The 21,974-nt window shown below is 41.6% G+C and overlaps 1 protein-coding gene across 1 annotated transcript; it reads left to right on the top strand.

Moving 5' to 3' along the window:
• Positions 1–444: 444 nt before the first annotated feature.
• On the top strand, positions 445–19,112 carry mmp15a (matrix metallopeptidase 15a). Its single transcript, XM_033635254.2, has 10 exons — positions 445–1,239; positions 3,077–3,225; positions 4,530–4,652; positions 4,745–5,067; positions 5,830–5,991; positions 10,204–10,619; positions 10,874–11,012; positions 12,837–12,987; positions 13,369–13,484; positions 16,139–19,112. Exons 1-10 carry the CDS (start codon positions 1,111–1,113, stop codon positions 16,612–16,614), a joined length of 2,184 nt encoding a protein of 727 aa, XP_033491145.1. The 5' UTR covers positions 445–1,110; the 3' UTR covers positions 16,615–19,112.
• The last annotated feature ends 2,862 nt before the right edge of the window (positions 19,113–21,974 follow it).

Below are 21,974 nucleotides of genomic sequence, written 5' to 3'. Positions count from 1 at the left end.
TAAACAGGGTTTAAAGGCAGATTAAACGTGCAGAACAATGTGTCATAGCAGGAAAATCACAGGTGTAACTTAAGTACTTTGGTATTGTGCATGCTGACTCACTGTCCTGTACTGAATTAAACTGAGCTATCATCTGCTACAACAAGGCAATATGACAGTTGTGTTGTCTTGTATAATGTATGCCAACTATTAAATGTAAGTACAAGCTTTAACACAAAGTTAGTGTTGCCTGAGTTCATGTGTAGCATTTAAAAAGCACCGGCGAGGATGCTGGATCAAATGAAATGCTTTCACACATTAAAAGAAACGTGCTTCTTAATCCATAAACAGCAGCAGCTCCTGTGTGACTGAAGTGTCCTATAAGACCAGCAGGTGGCGCACTGACCCTGTGCTGCAGGTGTGTGTGTGAGGAGGGAGGAGGGCCCTCTCTTCTCATGAAATCATTAGAAATCTTTTATAGACAGCTGTTTGATGGTGCTCTCAAATATGTACACAACGCGTTTCCCTTCAGATTAAATCGGAGTTAATGTCGGAGAGGTTTGTTGGGGACACACAGCGCAGCTGAAATTTAAAACCCTGGTACTTGGTTGTCTGAAGATTTTTAGTCGTGCGCAATTTTACGCAGCAAGTTCAGAAACTTTTTAATTTAAGAAGAGACATTTTTGTGTGCTTACTAGTGAGCTGTGTTTGCACTAAGTGGAAGGAGACTTTTTGCAGGACTTCTTCTTTGTAGCTCCCTGCTGCTCATCAGCCATTGTGGACGTCGGAAGGGGGCAAGGTCTAGTTTATATGCCCGCTGGCTACAGTGTGAGCTGCATGCATGAAAGGAGCTGCTGTATGAGCCATGAGGCTGCTGGGCCGGGACATATCGGACTGCCTGCAACCGGGATTGGATTAATACCATCTTGATTCAAGTGGGGTTTTTTCCGACGGTTTGTAAATGCACCTTTATTTGCGCAACATAGTTGGTGGCATGTTGCAATTCCAAAAATGAGCAGATAGCTGACTTTGTTGCGGAGCTCAGAAGAGAATAAGACCGACAGCACTTTGTCCTGTATCCCTGCCGGCCGGAGGAAAGTTGTTTGGCTGTATTCTGTCACCGCATCTTCCATGAAGATGATGAAGATGGCATCCAAACAACCGTGGACTCAGATCATTATCACATTATCGTCCTTATTGTCCCTGATCCTGTGCAGCACGGCCACAGATGTCCCAGAGGAAGAAGGCGTCAATGCTGAGGTACAGTAACATCTGTGGGTCAGGGGACAGACCTCATTTTACATGTAAAAAGTCACAGTATTCAATTTTTGTTATTTATAAATAGTTTATGAAATAACAGTTATCATAATAAGTGTCTTAAAGGAAATCCTGTTTGCAGCTTGTGGAAATTTAGCTCTCTATAAAAAGGTTATAAGTTCAAATCTTCATGTTTGTTTTGGTAAAATGTCAAAGCATCAGGTGTGCTGTTGAACTGCAGGGATGTCACCTGACCTTTTGACCATGTGCCACAAGTGTGTGTGTTGTGTTACAAGGTAGAGTTCATTTTAAGGTTAAAAATAATCCAGCATTATTGACTCTTGTTATTGAATCATATCGTGACGATCATATCCTGTTAAATTCAACAGAATCCACATGAAAGCATTTAGCATTTATTAGCAGACTTTGTAATGAGAATATTAACTGTTTATAACACTATAACATAGTCGTACATTTAAAAGGACAGTGTAAGTGTTTTTAATGTATTTGTCGAATGTTACTTGTCTTATGAAACTTCCATAAACAGATAATGACAGTTCTGAAGAAAGCTAGTAAGTGGACTTTGAGTTCATGATGCCCTCATGAGTTTTTAACATGTTTTTGAACACTGTTATTATTTGTGTATGTGTAAGCAGTTAATAACTGCTTTAAAACCCATTGTAATGATTGGTTTATGTGGATATCATAAAATTTAATTGGAAACTGTGCTATCAAATATTCACTATGTGTTTGTACATCAGTTACAGATGGATGGAAGTTGAAGTTGTTGATGAATGCATTAATAAACATTTGAAAGTGTCTTTATATTTGTTTACAGTGGCAGTATAGTTTGTTATTTAGTGTCCATACCCTGATTATAGATGTCTAATAGGGAGGCTACCATCAGTGAGCAACCTGTTTATAAAGAAGTAAAGAAAAAAGGTTTTGATTTATATGTGTAAAAAGCCTGTGTTGTGGTTTATATAGACATCAGAATATCATATATATATGATTTCAGGTATGACTTACAGTGGTTTTGCTTCTCTTCTTTCATGTTCCCCAGGCACTCATGTGAAAAAGCTCACTAATGTTGGGACTTGTCATGCTATGCAGAAATTTTTCTGAGGATTTTCTCTGTCTGAGTGTGTGTTCAGCCCCTGACTGTGTGCATGCATGATGTCTTTGTGTGTTTCATGTGTGTGTGTTTTGCCCCTGGCCTGTGTTCATCCTGTAAAGGCATGAAGGTATGAGTCCCATGATCCAGCTGTGTGAGAGGGCCTGTGGAGTTGTTTTTTATCTCTGCTGCCGAGGCTTCTAAAAGGGTAGAACTCCAAACTTGACAGAGGCCCCCCCCCCAGGAGCCTTCATGCTGTTTGCCCGGCTACGTGGCTCTACACGCTCAATTTCACTGTCAGCAAACATGAAACAAAGAGGGGAAATTCAGCTCTGTCAGCATTCTACCATCATTTGAAGTGCACACATGCAGAGTTTTTTGTTTGTTTTGTGTGCTAAAGTAGTGACATGCAGTTAAATTAATGTCCTTTAGTTTTCCTGTTTCCAGTTCTTCCTCTGTTTGCCTCTCCTCATCTTGGCTGTCAGTGAGGAGAGGGCGCAGGAATGAGAGACCAGGAATGTCGTAATGTTAATGGAAGCCATCTGGTTTCTATCTCTACTTTCTCTTTTCTTTTAACTCCTCGGATGCTCTCTTCAGTCATTAGACAGTGGATTAGCGTTACAGTTGTAGCTGTCATACACATGAACACCATGCATCAGAAACGGACACAAGTGTTCAGCAACTTTTACCAAGACTGATTCAGCAAAACTGACGTTCTCCTCACAGGCATGGCTTCGTAAGTTTGGCTACCTGTCACAGGCAAGCAGTCAGATGTCCACCATGCAGTCGGCTCAGATCCTGTCCAAAGCAATCAGCGACATGCAGCGCTTCTATGGCCTCGAGGTGACCGGAGAGATGGATCCTGCTACTGTTGTGTAAGCTCCACATTGTTCTGTATCAGTGCTTCTAACCTTACAGGATGTTTGTCTCAATAACATGTGACATAACTTACCATTTCTGTGCAGTGACCACAAAGTGAACCCAGTGATCTTGCGGGATGTAGGAATTTATGTGGCATTTATTTGCATTTTAAAAAAATTAAGTTTCTCATTATTTATGTTTTGTATGGTATAGATGGAACGATACATGGCCACAGATTTCAGTTTGTCATCTGAGATCTCTGAGCAACAAACCTCAACTCAGCAACCAAGCATCCTGAAGCAATTTGTTTAAGAGCACTGGCTTTTCCCCATCACATCATAACATTGTCACATTAATGTGTCTGCATCACCAGGGGCTGCTGAAACACTGCCAGCTTGACTTTTTATGCCCATAAGGTTTGGGTTAAAGTTTAATTTGGCTTATATCACACTGTGATTAATGAGGCTAGTCAGTCTATTGTGTCATATCCTCACATTCAGCTGTGACCTTGAGTCCCTTTATTAGACCTTTGTTCTCAGTGTACAGTGACTGTGAGCTTTATGGAAAAATAACAAGGTCTTTAAGGAAGAGTTTGACAGTTTGGGAAATACGCCTTCTTGCTGAGATTGATACCACTGCCATGTCTATAGGCTAACTATAAAGCTAACAGCAGAAGCAGGTTAGCTTAGCCTTGCATAAAGATAGGAGAAGCAGCTAGCTTAGCTCAGTGCAAAGGTAACAATATCAACAAACACATCACTAATTAACATGTAATGTCTTGTTTGTTTATTCCACACAAAAACTGAAGCATAAAAAAGACGCATTTGCAGATTTTGTTACCTTAGGACTGAGCGAGGCTAGCTGTTTCCTCTTGTTTCCAGTTTTTGTGCTAAGCTAAGCTATATAGCTAAGCTATGCTAAGCTATAAGCTTCATATTTGCAGTAGGCCTACAGTTATTTCATGAATCTTCTCATCTAACTCTTGACAGAAATTGAATAACTGTATTAAAATGTCAAACTATTCCTTCAACATGACAAATGGATTTTCGTCTTGTGGTTTTGGCCTTTTCACATCTTCAGTTTTCAGAGATGTTGCACTAAAGTCCTGGCTGAAAAAATCCTTTCAGCTTTGTGAGGAGTCTGGAAAAGAGATTAGGAATTACCATTCATAAAAGCCAAAGCATACAGTATAAAGGCTGAGCTGATGGCCTTGAGAAAACACTCATTATATTACCTGTGCAAGCTGCATTTTGTAGTACTTTTTTCGTAATGTAGTTTGTGTGTGTGTGTGTGTGTGTGTGTGTGTGTGTGTGTGTAGGGCCATGCGTCGGCCTCGCTGCGGCCTTCCAGACAGAAAAGCGGATGAGTTGGATGAAGGAGCAAGGAAGAAACGCTACGCTCTCACTGGACAGCACTGGGGCAAAGATCACATCACTTACAGGTTTATAGCACTGAGATGTACAAGTAAGACAACAAAAGAGCAGAATGTTTAAAATACCAACTCTAACATGCTTTTTCTTTTTTATATTCCAGTATAATGAACCAACACATCCCCTCTTCACTGGGCAAAGAGCAGACATACAATGCTATCCGTAAGGCCTTTAACACGTGGCAACAGGTCACGCCGCTCACCTTTGAGGAGTTACCTGCTGAAAACAACATCAGCACCAACAGCAGCCAGGCAGAGCTCGCTGACATCCTGTTGTTGTTTGCCTCTGGTTTCCACGGTGACATGTCGTTGTTTGATGGCGAGGGAGGGTCACTGGCTCACGCCTACTATCCCGGACCAGGGATAGGTGGGGATACACACTTTGATGCTGATGAGCCTTGGACACTGGACAACCAAAACCCTGAAGGTTAGTGAGTTGATTCTTCTTCTTCTTCTTCTTCTTCTTGTGGGAAATGAACCTGTGATTTTCTTGTAATGAGATTTGAGTTTCTCTAATCATTCGCTGCGATCATCCGTAGTCCTCCCTTTCCTGGTCAACTGGGCTGCAGTCTGAAAGGTTCACTGGGTATATGTTGATGACAAAAAATAAGATTTCTTTGTCAGCTTGCTGTGATGCCGTACAAATAAAATCTAGTCAGCTGATTAGCTTGTTAAATAATGTATTAGCCTAATTTAATTTAAATGTATTCCTCATGTCGTGATTTGCAAAATGGTGAAACAGCTCTTCTTGTTTGATTCAGAAACGTTCCTCGTTGTACAACAAAGTGCCTCTTTGATTCATCTATGATATTTACTGTATGTTCTGTTTAATCTAGTGAGTATCAGTGGGTGGTCCTGTGTGATCACTTGTAATGTTTGTCTGAGTTTAGGGACTAGTTTTTCAAAAGAACTTTGTCTTGATGAGAAGTACCAGCCACTGTTGCTGATCATTGCACAGAAGCCACAGTTGAAAGAGTCTTGGTTTTCAATCAGCACCACCTCTGGTTTGCTGCAATAGATGGGTAACTGCGTTTTTCAGCATGTCGAACACAGCACAACTCTGTTTGCAGTGTGCTTTTTTTCCAATTGACATTTTTTTTAGAAATCACAACGCTTGACAAATATATATATATATATATATATATATATATGTGTGTACATGCTAAAAGTGTCATTGTCTGTCTTGCAGGTATAGACCTCTTCCTGGTTGCAGTCCATGAGCTTGGTCATGCTTTGGGTATGGAGCACTCAGATAACCCCAGTGCCATAATGGCGCCTTTCTACCAGTGGATTCACACACACAATTTCACGTTACATGAGGATGACATCAAAGGAATACAGTACATATATGGTAAGAAGCACACCCTTGTAATGATACACCTATTGACATCACTGTGTTTATTTATGCTTTCAACAATATTTATTTAAAGGGGACCTATTGTGCTCATTTTCGGGTTCATACTTGGCTTTTGGGTTTCTACCAGAACACGTTGACATACTTAAATGGTCATACAGTCTGTGCTGGAACACCTGTATTCAATCTCTGTCTGAGACGCTTTAGTGCCTGTCTCTTTAAGACCTGCTCCAGATAAAGCCTGGTCTGCTCTGATTGGTCTGTGTTTCTTGTGCATTTCAGAGTCTCTGTCGGAAATTACCATTACAGAGAATAGACATAACATATGATAGCAGGAATACGATCCTACAGCGATCATCGGGAGCCAAGATTACACGTTTCCATGACGTTAGCGTGTAGCTACATGTAGCAGTGTATGGTATGTAATGTACACGCTTGCAGTAGCGTGCCTGGAGCAGATGACCATAAAAAAGAAATCTGTTGCATGCTGACGTCAGCTTGTCTCAGAATTAGAATAAAACCTGGGAAACAGAGTATTCAGAATGGGCTGAAGCCTGAAGTTTGAGCTCACATGGGTCACTTTTACATATGTTTACCTCATTATTTGAAACTTTGACCACATTTGATATGAACATTCAACACTATAAACACTGTATATGTAAACAGAAAATAAGATATGTCCTGGCCATGACATATCTAAAATGTATCCACAACTAAAATGCTATCACCCTTGTCAACAAAACTGGATTTTTATCATCTTCCAGCCCTTGCAGGGACACTCAGAACAAAACTGTGAATGTTTTTTATGTTTTGACTGCAGTCTCAGACTGCTGTGGCTCTGAAATCACTGTGAGGTTGAAGTGCAGACGGTCAGCTGTAATTTGAGGTTTTATTGCACTCGTATCACATCTGGATAATCGTCAAAAGAAGACAAGAAGCCTTGCAAAGAAGCTTTGTGCGCACACACACACACACAGACACACACACACACACACACACACACACACACACACACACACACAGCCAAACCTCGCTCCAAACAGCATATCATGCATGCCGTTATGATGTTCTCAGGCTTTCCCTGCATGAATGGATGGCATTGTTATTTACTGACAGATGACATCTTTGTGTTTGTGCGCATGCGTGTGTGTGTGTGTGTGTGTGTGTGTGTGTGTGTGTGTGCGTGTGTATTTGCATGTTGGCTAGAGAAAGTGTGTGTATTAGTGTGTACTGCATGTACAATATGTGTTGGTGTGCTTCTGCTGCAGCCCTGTTATAAGAGCTGTAATTACAGGCCCAAACACTCATTTGTCTCCTCTTAAACTGCCGACATAGATTCATAACAGACATTGTTTACACTGAATGACTGATTTATCATTTCTGCAGACAAAAATAAGTATTTTAAGTATTTTCCGCAAGGTTCATGTTCTTTCTTTTGTTTGTTTTGTCCTGGTGTCTGGTATCACATAACAGATAAAAAATCTAATTCAGTTTGAGAATGCTGTCTATGGTTTTAGTTTGCCCTGAAAACCCCCAGTCTTTCCATACCCACACAGTTCTGGCCTATTGATACGCCTACACTGAACATTTTCACCAGAGTAAACTAGAGCTTTGGCAAACTGGATCCTGCTGCTGTAAATACTATAAGGTAAATGTTTGCCTGAAATTATACAGTAGTTCACTTTATCACACAGATCTGAAGGACTGTGCTAGAGAAAGGCTCTGATTGCATCTGAAAAAAGGATCTGAAGGGTTTAAATAGAGACTTACACAGCATAAACTTTGTTGCTCGGAATAAACATTTGGGTTCTTTTGTAGAGGTTTTTATGTGAGAGACCGGTAGCTTTGCCTCCCAGGTCAGTTTTTCCTCACCAGCTACTCATCTGTTGACTTAAAGCTTAACTATTTCAGTGAGAGACTTCGAGTCTTATAAGTGTTACCAAATACTTACTTACTATACACCAATTCTGTTGTAACCAGGGCTGCACAATATATTGTTTTTTTATTGTCATCGTGATGTCAACACATCGTGAAAGACTGGGATATTGCACTTTGAATATACCAGTAACAACATCTTAAATTACATTCTATCTGTATGTGCTGTTTTGTCTGATATGCGCCGTGCTGTTAACTTTCACGCCAATCAGAAAGAGCCCCTGCCATTAGGCAACGTGTCATTGGACAGAATCTACACACATGTGAATGAGGTTTATCAGACTAGTGCTGCCTTACTACAGGAGGAAAGTGTGGCAAGATGGGTGCAAACAAAAGTGTGAATGCCTAAATAAATACCCCGTCCTCCATCTGGCAATATTTTGGATACAGGAGAGACGACGTGGCACAAGCACAGGTACTGTGTATGCCTGGGCAAACTTTATGACTTGTTTATTCATTGCAAGTCGTATTGTTTTTGTGATATTCAACAATGTTATCACATATTTTCCTCATATTGCGCAGCCCTAGGTGTAAGTCTGTGTGTAGCATGAAGCATCTAACATAAGGGAAGGTTTAAAATGATTTATAGATATAGTTAAATCTTATTTCCTCATTTACTTTAAAGCTGCACTAATCAATGTTTTTATATCAACAATGGATAAAATAACATTGCCAACTCGGATTTCACCCCAGCTCCTTGCAGCATTTTAGCCTCTTTCAGCACGTTGTTTTGATTTTACGGCCTGCAGCTTTCTTCTTTCGGTTCATTCTCATCGGTGTCTTTTTTGGCCATAACAGGCAGCTGTTTTCAGCTCACATGCTTTAACAATCCACTGTACACTACCTGCCCAGCACCAAGCAGCCAAAGCCAACCTTTTGCTAATATGTTTGCCAAAAATACTTTATAAGGTAATGATATGTTGATTTTGTCTTTACTGCTTGCTCTGCTGCTCCCAATGGCCAAAAAAGTTAAGATAGGACAGTATTTTTGTAACATAAACAGAACTGCCTGTGTCCATGAAGGTGGTTTCCTTCATGGACACAGCTCCACTCTGGGCAGCTGGTAAGAGTTGTTTTTTGTCCTGTGATGAAAGTAGCCAACTAATAGGTCTTTCATCAGGCAGTGAGCTTTCCATGGCTCTAAAACACAGTATACTGTATACCAAGGGAGAGTCCATTATGTGTGAGAGGAAAATAAGACACAGAATCAAACAAAGATTTGAGAACACACATAAGACACTGAACTCAGTTGAAAAAAAAAAAATAATGATGTGCTGCACATTGGTTTTGGTTCTGTGACAACAATATCATGACACCAACATTAGCCAAGTAGCTAACGAGATGCTACATTAACAGAGGCTTCTAGCCCACAAAGAGAATGGTGATAAAAAGCACAACACTCACCAGCAACATCTAGTGTCCGCAAACCGATCTGCTCCCAAAACATGAGCTTTTCTGTCTTCGTAGTGACAGTAGACAGTAGCCTAGCTAAAGCAGCAGTGATGTCACCGGCGTCAAGTGATTTTCAACTTCAAGTGCTCAGAGCGGCCGCATAATAAAGGCGCTCTGAAAAAAGTAGGTGCAGCACTTTTTCTCTAGGCAGCTGTATACACTCACTCCTTAATGGGAATATTTGAAAAAAGACGCCAGTGCTGAGAAAAAACCCTATGCATACGCATAGCTACGCATAATTTACAGACTGTTGTATTGCCTTTAATGCTGCGTTAAAACGCTGGAAAAAGAGACTTGTTTACATCCAGTATCAGTCGACTGTACTGCAGGTTAAAATGCTGCAAATACTGAATTTCTCCACATACTGATAGCTGAGTCACATCAACCCTCATATATTCCAAGCTGTATTTTTGGCTCAGCGTAACATAATACGTCTTCAAGCCCATCAGCTGTCCGTACTCATTACATAACTGGCTGTATCTGTGTGTTTTCTTCTCTTAGCAACCAGCAGGGTTGAATTTTCCAAAGAGCAGCAGCACAGTTGCAGTCAGTCAAGTGGCCTTATGGTTGCTGCACATAACGGAAAATTAGGTTTTCCTTGTGTGAGGGAGAGATAGAGAGGACACAAGGGAAAGGGAGGAGAGTCTAAAAGAAATGATTGATGTCTCATGCCACACAGACGGGCTGGAAGAATTTATTTCATTTCAGATGGAAGTTGTTTTTGCATTTTCCATAAAAATACGAGAGGAAAAACAAACCATCTAAACTGTATAAGTTTCTCTTTCTCGTTCTGAGCCCAAGCTCTCCATCTTTCATTCGCAGGTCCCCCTCTCCCCACTAATGCTCCACCCACTTCTCCTCCTGCCCCTGACGACGAGCCCGATGATGACTCCCCCATCTCCCCACCCGAAGATGAACCCACCACTTCTCCCACCGACCCCCCACCTGAATCACCCAACCCGACCGGCAGCAGCCCACAACCCCCAGCCCAGCCAGAGACAAGCCCCACGCCTACCTCACCTCCTGTCCTCCCCACCACCACCACTACCACCGTCTACCAGCCTGAGCCAGAACCTGTCACCCCGCACGTTAGAAAGGATGCCCCCCCTCCTCCCCCACCTACTCGGCCCCCTGCTCCTCCCCGACCCCCAAAGGTGCCAGGCAACCAGCCCCCCAATATCTGTGATGGGGACTTTGACACGGTGACCATGCTGAGGGGGGAGATGTTTGTTTTCAAGGTGAGACGTAAAGAATTATTGATCATATTTGTGCATTGTACAATTAAATGGGTTGCTTCAGATCAGACAGCAATAATTTTCCACATGCTGTTGGTGTTTTTACAACCCCTGACCTCCATAAAAGGACATGTATAAATCTGTGAACTAACATGACCCCGCTTAGAGTCCAAACAACATTCAGGTCATGCAAGGGGAACTGAATAATAAATAATCTTGATGAAAGATAAACATCATTGTTTTACTTCCCTGTGCAGGGCCGCTGGTTCTGGCGTGTGAGAAGGAACCGTGTCTTAGATAACTACCCCATGCCGATATCCGTCTTCTGGATCGGCCTGCCTAGCGACATCGACGCAGCCTATGAGCGCCACGATGGCAAGTTTGTCTTCTTTAAAGGTATGCCAAAGCTTTTTATTACTAATAAAAGCTGTCACTTCGATAACACAGCGGCCACATGCTGAGCAGACTGTGTTGTGTTACGTCAAACCCTTCTTGGAAGATCACGCAGAGGTTTATTTTATGGTTTAGTGCCTTGCTTAAGGGCACAGCAAGCGGCTGGTTAGTTTCCGCAGTTTTTCTCAGCTATTTTCCCCCCTGAGCAAAGCTGAAGCCAGCGTGGAGCTGTTAAAGAGTGTGTTCCATAAATATAAAATTGGGAGTGAAACACAAATCTGCGCTTTGATTTGAACCAGTCAGACTGAAAGGAAACAGCGCAAACTCAGCAATTTCTTTTCCTCACACAATGTGATTTATGAGGATATGGTAATAATTCAACACAGCTATAACTCGCAGTATCTGGCACATTCACGCACGGAAATATAACACTGGAAGTTATGTGAACAGGAAAATAATGATTCACTGTTTAAACATTGTGACAATATGGCGGCAGGTGGAGACTATTGAGCCTGTGTGTCTTTGCATGTGTGTGTAACTGCATCACAGAGTTCGTGTGTGTATTAGTGTGTGTCGCTGAGCTCATTGGCTGTCTTGAATGAGGCCTGTGCATCGTGGCGGCTGTTGCTTGCCCAGTATGACACTCTCGCCCCAGCTGAGCTCCAATAGGCCTCATGAGAGAGGTGGAGGATTGCATCAGCCTTCTCTGCAGTGCACTGCTTCAGATGTGAACAGCTGCAGAGCTTTCACTTTTACAGTAAGTTTTTGTCATGCATTTTCAGGATTGTCTGAGAGTTTGATCAGTTTGTTTTTTACTCTCAGTTAAAGGTCTAGTCTGTAGGTTTTTGGGGTATCTATTGGAAAAAATCATATATGATATCCAGAACTATGTTTTTATTTGTTTATAATCACCTGAAACTAAGAATTCTTGTGTTTTTAATACCATAGAATGAGCTACGGGGTGAGTCCTCCTCCATGGAGTCCATCATGTTGTTCTACAGTAACCCAGAATAGACAAACCAAGCAGTGGCTTGTGTTTTCGCATCTGCCACCATAGTTCTCCTACACACTTTGCAAATGGGAGAAGTTTCAGTTCTGCAACATCACTGCTGAATGCCACTAAATCCTACAAACTAGGCCTTTAAAGGGTTTGAGTTTTTTCGTATCTGAATGGTGCATGGTAGGATAGAGGATGCTGCACGGATTGTAAAGCCCCTTGAGGCAAATTTGAGATTGTAGACTATATAAAGAAAACTGACATGACTCAATTTACACTCATTAACATCTGTTGTCTTTTCTGGTCATGTTCTTGAGAGGTTGAAAAGCTCCACAAGTTGATTTTGAGGAACACATTTCCTGCATCAAAACCTGCAGAAATGTTGCCCAAATGGATCCAAAATACTGTACTAGACATAACATCATAACAAAACGTTTAAAACAGCATTTCAAAGTAAGTGTGCACCAATTAGTAGAAGCCCCTGTGCACAAACTTTGCTGTTAAAGTTCAGTACAGTATGTTGCAATTCAGCAGTGCCCTGGCAGTGGAGGTGGAAAGTGGTTGAAAAGTGTGTCCAAAGGTTAAGGTTAGAGGAGAAATTGGCTCTCACATGAGGGAACCTTGGAAAATAAGTGTTATGCCTACCATTTCTACGTTGCTTGTCCCTTCTACTTTTCTTCTGGAGTGAGTAAACCCCATGGCATATGCCACATGTTCTGGCCATCGCTTTTTCTCCCTGCTTTTCTTCTCTCCCTCGTTATCTCTCTCACACTCTCCTCTCTCTTAGCCAGATATAAACTGTTAAAAAACTATGCTTTTGCCCCCTGCAGATGATAGATACTGGGTCTTCAGGGAGGCTGACGTGCTGCCAGGATACCCGCAACCCTTACATGAGTACGGACGAGGAGTTCCTGCACACAAGATTGACACAGCGATCTGGTGGGAGCCCAATGGATACACATACTTCTTCAGTGGGGACAGGTACAGTATCAGATAGACACAGATACATGCAACAACGTTTTAGCACATTCATTCTGACTTTCTCTCTGCAGAGTAGGCATGAGCTGTTCCTGTTGTTGCGGTGCAGCCAAAAACTCATGTAAATACATGTTAAAATGAAGAACGGTACACAGAAGGGACCTGCTTTCTCTGGAGCTGCACCCACTGATCAAACCGCTTGTGTCTTGATTTAACACAACCCTCTTCTCCCCTCTTCTGTTCTGGACAGACATTCACATTTATGGGGCTGGCCTCACCTCTGTGGTCCAGCCAAAAATAATATTACCATCCATATCTAAAACAGACACTGTATTTTGTGTGAATCTCTACGTGCCTTAATACATATTTATTGTCTGTGTGCAGATACTGGCGATACAATGAGGAGACCCGGTCTACAGATCGCGACTTCCCCAAGCCAAACAGCAGATGGGGCAACATCCCTAACTCACCTAAGGGAGCCTTCCTCAGCGATGACGGCGGTAAATAATGACTTTCAATAAAGCAAATTTATTTGGAGGAAGGGAGCAGCTTCTGTGCTATGAGAGTCACAGCAGACACCAAAAGCTGCACATACAGTGTTGAAAGCAGGGGAACAGCATGAGTGAGGAGAGGTGGAGGGAGAGAAAGTATGAAAGGTTAGAGGGGTGAAATTGGGTGTGTAGAGGACAGAGAGGGAAAAAATTACATTTGAGACCAGTTAGGCTGGAGCAAGTAGAGCAGAGAGAAGGGTGAGGGGATGAGAGGAAGTGAAAGGAGGAATGAGAGCTCTGGTTTTGAGGGTTGGCCTGTCCTTCCTTTGGAAATTAGATTTGTGGCAGAGCTGCTCTAAATGCACTCTGTAACAGTCAGATCTCATCTCCACCCAAACTGCGCTTATGTCTCTGCACAAGCCTGGTTTGCACTACAGAGCTACATTTACACCCAGAAATTGTATGTAGTTTTTTTTTTGTTTTTTTTTGCATCGAATTGCCAAATCTTAATGCATGTATGAAACACATATTAACACATTTTATATATAGTCTAGTGGTATACTTATCAGAATCAGCCCTGGCTCTGCAGAAGCCCATGTGGTGCAAAAATGTGGGGGAATGTTGGGGGAGTGCAAATGCTAAACTGGTCCCTGAAGAAACATGCCTGAGTCTGCTTTTTGTTTGCACAAACACTGAACTTAGATTTACCTTGTCGAGAGAAATGGCGAAGTAAATGAGACAGCCTTTACAAATGAAGTGAGGTCTGAAGTCTGTCACTTTTATGGGCTCAGTTTCAAACTTTGCTTCCATTAATATCTGCATCGATCCTTGAATTTTATTTTCCTCAAACAAAGTTAATCAAAGTGACTGATGTATGGCTGGGCACTGTATTAATACTATATTGATATTGTGATAGGAGACTAGATATCGTCTTAGATTTTGGATATCATCAAGTGCTGTCTTTTCCTGGTTTTAAAGGCTGCATTGCTGTAGAAGTGATGTCATTTTCTGAACTTACCAGATTGTTCTAGCTGTTCTATTATTTGCACTTACCCACTTAGTCATTATGTCCACATTACTGATCATTGATTATCAAAAATCTCATTTTGTTACTATATAAATATGTATGTTTTGTGAAAGCACCAAAAGTCAACCCTACATTTTCATGGCAATACAGTCTTTGCTGTGTTTAGGCATTTAATCAAACATTACTTCTCCAAACAGTTTGACATCTGGGGAAATACACTGTTTGACTTTCTTGCAGAGAGTTAAATGAGAAGATTGATATCACTCTCATGTCTGTGCAGTAAATACAAAGCTACAGCCAGGAGACAATTAGCTTAGCTTAGCTTAGCATACAGACTGGAAACAGATAGGGATGTAACGATACAGCGAACTGGATCAATATATTGATTAAATTATCCAGTGATCTAATATTGATGCAAAGTGAAATCACTGATCATATTGTTATCTTTAAAGGTCCAGTGTGTAGGATTTAGTGGCATCTAGCAGTGAGGTTGCAGAACTAAAACTTGCCAAGTGTGCAGGAGAACAACAGCGGCTGACGCGAATACACAAATGGACTCTAGAGCGATTGCTTGGTTTGTCTGTTCTTGCCTACTGTAGAATAAGGTGGCAGCCTCTGTGGAAGAGGACCCAAAGTCACTGGTGAACCCATGTCCACCGAAGCAGGTTTTTTCTGAGGTCAGTGTATTTATGCAATGCAACATGTTTACATCCGGGGATATTCGGTATCACGGCGGACACAACTAAAGCGTCACGGCTGAAAAAAGCTGTGCCTCCAAAGTGTTCTCAAATGCTCCCAGCTGGGCATTTCCTGAGGAGCGCCTGGCATTCAGCTGGGAAAAAAAGTCTTTGGCGGACACAGCCCATGAGTAATGAAAGCACAATTTTCATATTCTTTTGCCAATAGATGCCCTTAAATTTGACACACTGGACCTTATTATGCACCTTTATTTTGAAATTCCTATAGCACATCTGTGTCACCATTTCTGTTCAAGCACACCTCCTCTCTAAACATTAATACAGCTGCTAGCAGCATATTGCCAGGCAGACAATGGCAAGCAGCTAAGAAAAAGAAAATGAGGATTACTGATATCCTTTCATATCAATCGCAGAGCCCTAAATTGAATCAAAATCGCATTGTGGCAGACTTTGGGATCAGCAAATATCAAATTGTTGTCCAAAGAATCGAAAGAATCACCTTTATGAAACTTGTGATTTACACCCCTAGAACAAGGGGGTAGCCATTCTTTGTCCAAACGTGTCATCTAAATCTCAGTGGAAAAGTGTATACGTGCAATTCCCAAAAAGTTGAAATACAACCAGAACAGGATCAAAAGCAAAAAAAAAAAGATTTTTACTCACATTAGAAATAATTAAATAAAGCCTTTGGGCTGGTACAGGCAACTTCTGCCGCTACACTCACGTGGCATAGTTCTCTCACTGATATCTGTCCTGTAGTCCCGCCCCTATTTAATTATTATTGTCACTCCCCACCTCCTGCTGCTCCGAGCTTGTGGACAATGACAAGGTCAGAGGTTAGACCCCAAATATCAACACTGTACATAAATATATTAACATACAAATCCATTGCATATGAGTTGGCTGACTTAAATATCTTTTATTTTCCTCTCATGCAGCTTACACCTATTTCTACAAAGGCACCAATTACTGGAGGTTTGACAACCGCAAAACAGAAGCAGAGAAAGGCTACCCTCGCTCTATCCTGAGGGACTTCATGGGCTGTATGGAAGCCCGTCACCCAAAGCCTGACACAGACACTGAGCAGGGACCAAGAGAGAAACCAATCAACCCTTCAGACCGAGGCAAAGATGAGCACAAAGAGCCGGACAGGGGCCGGGACAAAGACACGAATGCAGAGGAAGACCAAACCTCTAAGCCTGATGGCACGGAGGAGGAGGACAAAGAGGTGAACGTGGTTGTGACGGTGGCTGACAATGAATCAAAGGTCATGACCCTGGTGATGGTGATTGTTCCTCTGGTCCTCATCCTGTGCATCCTCATCCTAATCTACGCCATCCTCAGGACTCTACAGAACAAAGAGCCACCGAGGGCCTTGGTGCACTGCAAACGTTCGTTGCAGGACTGGGTGTGAGGCACAGAATTAGAAGAGATAGAGCGGGTATTCATCATTTGTCTGGGACAGTTGTTGGTGTCGAAATTTGTACTTATGGTGCAGCGGGAAGAAGCTTTGACACAGTACTAAAGTCTAAGAAAGCTGAGGATGAGTCACCGTTTTGGGCCCCGTTCATTGTGAGGACTTTTATTGCTTGTGAAATAATGCACAAGTGGTAAAGACTGTGCCTGTGGAGCTACAGTGTACTTTCCCCTCTACTGGCCTTGAAGTTTTTCTCCTGTGCCTCCCTTTGTGCCTTCTAAATGTCTAGAAAAATACCTCTGATTCTTACACTAATCACATTTATTCCATCATAGCGTTAAAAGAAGACCCCTGTTCCTTAACATAATCACCTTTATACTATCACAGCATTTAAAAAATGATGTGTCAGCATCTACACGTGTCCTGGAAAAGACACGACACACTAGGAATGTCCGTTTCTATCCATTCTAATTGTACAGAGGGGGGACCGATGATTTATTTGTAGTATAAATGCAGACAAAGTCGATAATGCACATACATTTATATAGAAGCAGACACACTGTACATAAACACAAACATGAGTGCTTGTAGCTATAGAAACAACTTAAACAAATACACGCATTAATATGGACAAGTCTATTATGCTTGACTACGGTGCTTCAACCAACCTTGACGTTTTTCTATGTTTAGAACTGATAATTTGCACTTTTGATTCTGTTTATTGTCGTCTTTGTTTTTGCTGAGGTTGCTTCGCTGCAAATATGTGTGTGTGTTAGTGCTTATGAAACACACACACACACACACACACACACACACACACAGAGCAGCAGCAAAAGAAGTTCATCCTCCGACCAGCGCAGGAATGTCAGACAGCTGTGTGCGTCCATGACCGCTCGTCTCCCACTGAGCCCATTATGTCTGCCCTACACACACACACACACACACACACATGCACCGTCACATGATCTCCAAAAAAAAATCCCTAACTGCACTCAATCTGTGCATGCATGTCCACATATGCACACACACACACACACACACACACACACACACACACACACACACATCAATGCATAGAGACCACTTACCCAAACAAAGGCACATAGAGTTTTTGCATACAGACACAAGGGCTCCAGCCTCCCCTCCTCCCACCACAGCCACGATAACTGTTCAGACTACACCACTAAAAACACAATCCCAGTGGAGACATATTGATATACGAACGGTGCCAGGGCTTGGATGAAATACAAGAGGGTGGGGATTTATTCACACTTAACGAGAAGAATTGAAAAGTGTTGTGGTATTTTACAAACTGTCCATCTCAGCTCGACCTGTGAAGAGTAAAACCATAGCAGCAGTATCTGTCTTTTTGTATCTCCTCTTCTCTTTTTTTTCATGCTAAAGCTAAATAGAGTTGAAGCTAATTAAGTATACAAGGGAGAAGTCTGCAGGCTAGAGAGGAATGGGTCAGGGTCTGGTTTCCATTAAGCCCACATGCTGCTGATTTAGTAGTGTCAGGCATGAGGAGAGGGGGAGAGGGGGGAGTTGGGGAAAATGCAAAAAGAAAGAGGCATAAAAAAATAGTACTGGGGAGTAAGGGGGAAATAAGAGAGAATGAGATGACGAGGGAAAGAAAGAAAGAAAGAAAGTGGGGGAGGCATGGATTGAGGAGGGGAGAGGGAGAGCTCTGCCAGAATTCCCTTTCCACTTTTCTCTGGGAAAGGAGGAGCGAGAGAAAGAGAGAGGAAGGATCTCGGGGAGGGGCAGCGCTGGCGTTGTGCCTCCTGACCTAGATTGGGACACTAAAGTCCACTCCTCCTTTTCAAGTCTTCTTGTTTTTGCTCTGCTTGTTGTCATGAGCTGGAGATGACTTCCTCTGCGACCCCTCCTCCCTTCCTCGCCTGTCTTCCTCTCCACTTTTCCTTTTGTTTTTTCAATTTTCAGTCTTTTCTTCTTCTTTTTTTCTGTCTTTTTTCTGTTTCATTGCTGTGCCTTACCCCTCTTCTGTGCTCCCAGATGTATTAATTTTCTGCTCCACTCTTCTGGAAAGTGAGCTCAAGCATTTAAAAAGTACTTAATGCACAGAAACATCTGCAGAAAGTGTCCACTGAGCCTCCCACTATTTGTCTGTCTGTCTTTACCTTGCTTGTCTCTGTGTAAAGCCACTACTCACATGCTACAATCATTACCCTTTGCTTTAGGTTTGTGCCTTTATTCTGTTTTCATTGTGCCTTTTTTCTGTGAATACTGGGGGGCATTTTTTTTTTACTATAAATAGCATGAGGGAAAGTTTTTTAAAACATCTTTTTTCCTTTTTTACTCTACTTATTCTCATTTGTAGTTTTGTAAATTTTGTTCCTGTTCAGGTTTTCTGTAAGAACAGCAGTAGATTATTACGATGATGTTGATGCATGCAGGGCATGTTCTGTAAGGCCTGTGCACTCATGTGTAGAGTACGTTAAAGGTTTCACAATAAAATTCACAGGTAAAAGCAACACGGGTCGTCTTTGCTGCAGTTTTTGGCTTTGTGTTATTGTAATCATACAAATAACAATGCAAATATCAGGTCCAAGGAGGTCATTCTACTTTTGGCCACAAGAGGGAACCCTTGCCTCTGAAATGTTGAAAACTAAAACTATAATGTTCACAACTTTCAGTGCAACATACACACACAGACAGTGATGATAAACTAAAGTCAAAGCACATACAAAATCACATCACAGTTGCAGTACTGAAAGGTACATTTACTCAATGACATTGGTGCAGTTTAATTTTAATTCTTTTGTTCATACAGTTCATATATTTCACAGAGAAATGCTGTTCCCGCTACATTTACTTACAGCTGTAGTGACTTGTTACTTTGCAGATTGAAGGAATATATCACGTCCCTATTTGTATGTTAATTACTCCCCTCGTGTTACATCAAATATGTTAAGAAAACTTAAATGAATAGTCCAAAAACTGAGATTTTTTTTGATGAATTAAAGCCATGGGGGTTCACAATTTAGATCTGCAAAACTATATTAAAATAAAAACCTCTGATCAGATCTCATTCATCCAGTCGTATGTTTAGTACTGCCCAACACATGAATTTTCACTTACACTGTACAATTTAAAACACTTTGGTCATAAACAGTGTCATGCACAGACGAATAGCGTGCCTGCAGGCATTATACTGCACAAGTTGTGTGAGAGTTTGAAAACAGATGTTTTGATAAAAAAAAAATTCATGTTGAATGCAGCCTCCATTTACTTAAATTCATCAAGAATTTCTCCCTTTTTGAATTCTTCGTTCATTGTGGAGGCATGTGAGAAAACAAAGTTTTCCTCACTAATTTAACTTAACATGGAGGTAGTAATTGATATACAGGTGGTCATTTAGGGGTTAAGTATTGCTTTAAGACTTGTCATCAAAACCACCTCAACAACTAGTCTTCTAATAAAAGTTACATAACAATATAACTCCCTCAAAGTGGCCAAATTTGCATAATAAGAATGTTATGCTTACTTTCTAATCATTGGTCTGTACTGTGTTTTTATGCAGGACTTTTCCTTGTAATAGAGTACTCTGACATTATGGTATCAATACCTTTCCTTAAGTAGAAGATCTGAGTACTCTAAACAGGTTGTTGTGTGTGTGTGTGTGTGTGTGTGTGTGTGTGTGTGTGTGTGTTTGTGTGTGTGTGTCTGCACCTCCCTGCATGTCTTCATGTCAGAGGTAATCAGGATTAGCTTCCATCACAGATCATCCACTACAGCTTTGCCTCTGCATCTTTCTCTTTCATCTACTCTCTATTTTTCTTTCTTTATTTCAAACCCAGACACCATATTTTCAATCTCCTTTACGATAAATTAAACATTTAACCAAAAATAAAGTGTGTTCCTGCAATGTTTCCCCAGAGTTAGAGACCATTGTTCAGTCTGCAAACCTTGAGCTTCACTCGCTTCCTCTCCCACTTCCTTTGCCCAAATTGTCCTTTGTGCTGTAGCCAGATGTTCAATTAGGATTGAGGCCACTATGGTGCTGCCATAGTCCAGCCAGGGGCCAAGGGTCTGTGTCATGGACCTGTTCTCCCAGCTTATCCCCTGCTGAGCTCATAATGGGATCTGCCTGCTTCCTCCTGCCTCATCAGTACCATAAACTGGTCTGTAGTGCCCATTCTCAAACACACCACCAGGCCTCACTGGATGTGGTGAGATCTATCCACCTGTCTGACCTGCTGAATGTTTTTCCACTTGTCTGTGGCTTTCTTATTAGCCACAGACCTACCTGTCTGTCTGTCAAACATATGTCTGTATGTACAGTTTATTATAACTGATGCTAGTACGGGTTGTTTGCTTGGATCCCCATAAACAGCAGCGTATTCTCTCATTGTTTCAGTACTACCATTACACTAAATGTGCCACTTCCTGTTTACCCATCAGTCAGTTAATGAGGGCACTCTTGGATCCTGGGTAATCACTCCAAGGCATCATGCCATACATCCCCTTCTCCTCTGCTCTCCTCTCCTCTCCTCTCCTCTATCCATCATTAACTCAGTCCTCCTCCTTCTCTTTTTTCTTTATCTTGTTTTCCACTGTTTGTCTTCCTTTAATCCACCATGCCACCTTCCTCTCTCCATGTTCACTGTCACTGGACACTGGAAGTAAGCTATTCAGATCTTACTCTGTTACAAGTACATGTCCTGCTATAAAAACCCCATTGGAAAATTGGCCCAGACTGGACCAAAAAAATGCTGGTAACCACTAGTTTAATCAAGAACAATATATTGTATTATGAAGGTATCTTTCAGTATGCTAGCAACGTGGCTCTAGGGATGGCAACATTGGTCCACTAGCCTACTTGGTCCAAACTGAAACATCTTAGCAACTATTGGATACAACTTTGTTGTTTCATTCATTTTAAATGTTGTGCCATCATGCGATAGAAATAATCTTGTACCTGCCCAAATTTATGAGCAGCCTTTTGCTTTACCTTGTGTTTGGTGATAACGCTAATTAGCAAATATTAGCATGCTAACCATAGACTGGGATGCTAACACGAACATTAGCATGTTAGCACCGTCATGTTAGCATTAGCATTTAGCTCAAACCGCTACCGCTATAGCCATGCTAGCCATGGCTGATAAATTCTTAGTCATACGTTGACGTTAGCCTTGTTTTTGTGAAGTTTGAAAAGTAACTATCTAACATTATATAAAAGAAACGCTAACTAGTTCAGTATAGTTTATAAAGTACAGTACTTCCCTCTAAATATGTAGTAACATTATAATAAAGTAGAAATTTACAGTAGCTGGAAACTGAACTAGGCTACTCAAGTGAAGTACCTCAAAATTGTATTTAGCCTACAGTGGCTA

The sequence above is a fragment of the Epinephelus lanceolatus genome, chromosome 5 (genome assembly GCF_041903045.1).
Source record: "Epinephelus lanceolatus isolate andai-2023 chromosome 5, ASM4190304v1, whole genome shotgun sequence".
Classification (NCBI taxonomy): Eukaryota; Metazoa; Chordata; class Actinopteri; order Perciformes; family Serranidae; genus Epinephelus; species Epinephelus lanceolatus.
This window is presented reverse-complemented; position numbering and strand designations above follow the sequence as displayed.

Bases quoted from the DNA above. Each gene is read 5' to 3' on its own strand.
- mmp15a (XM_033635254.2), top strand. From the start codon at position 1,111: ATGAAGATGATGAAGATGGCATCCAAACAACCGTGGACTCAGATCATT. The intron at 1,240-3,076 runs GTACAGTAACAT...TTCTCCTCACAG, and splicing joins AAGAAGGCGTCAATGCTGAG to GCATGGCTTCGTAAGTTTGG. The intron at 4,653-4,744 runs GTTTATAGCACT...TTTATATTCCAG, and splicing joins AAAGATCACATCACTTACAG to TATAATGAACCAACACATCC.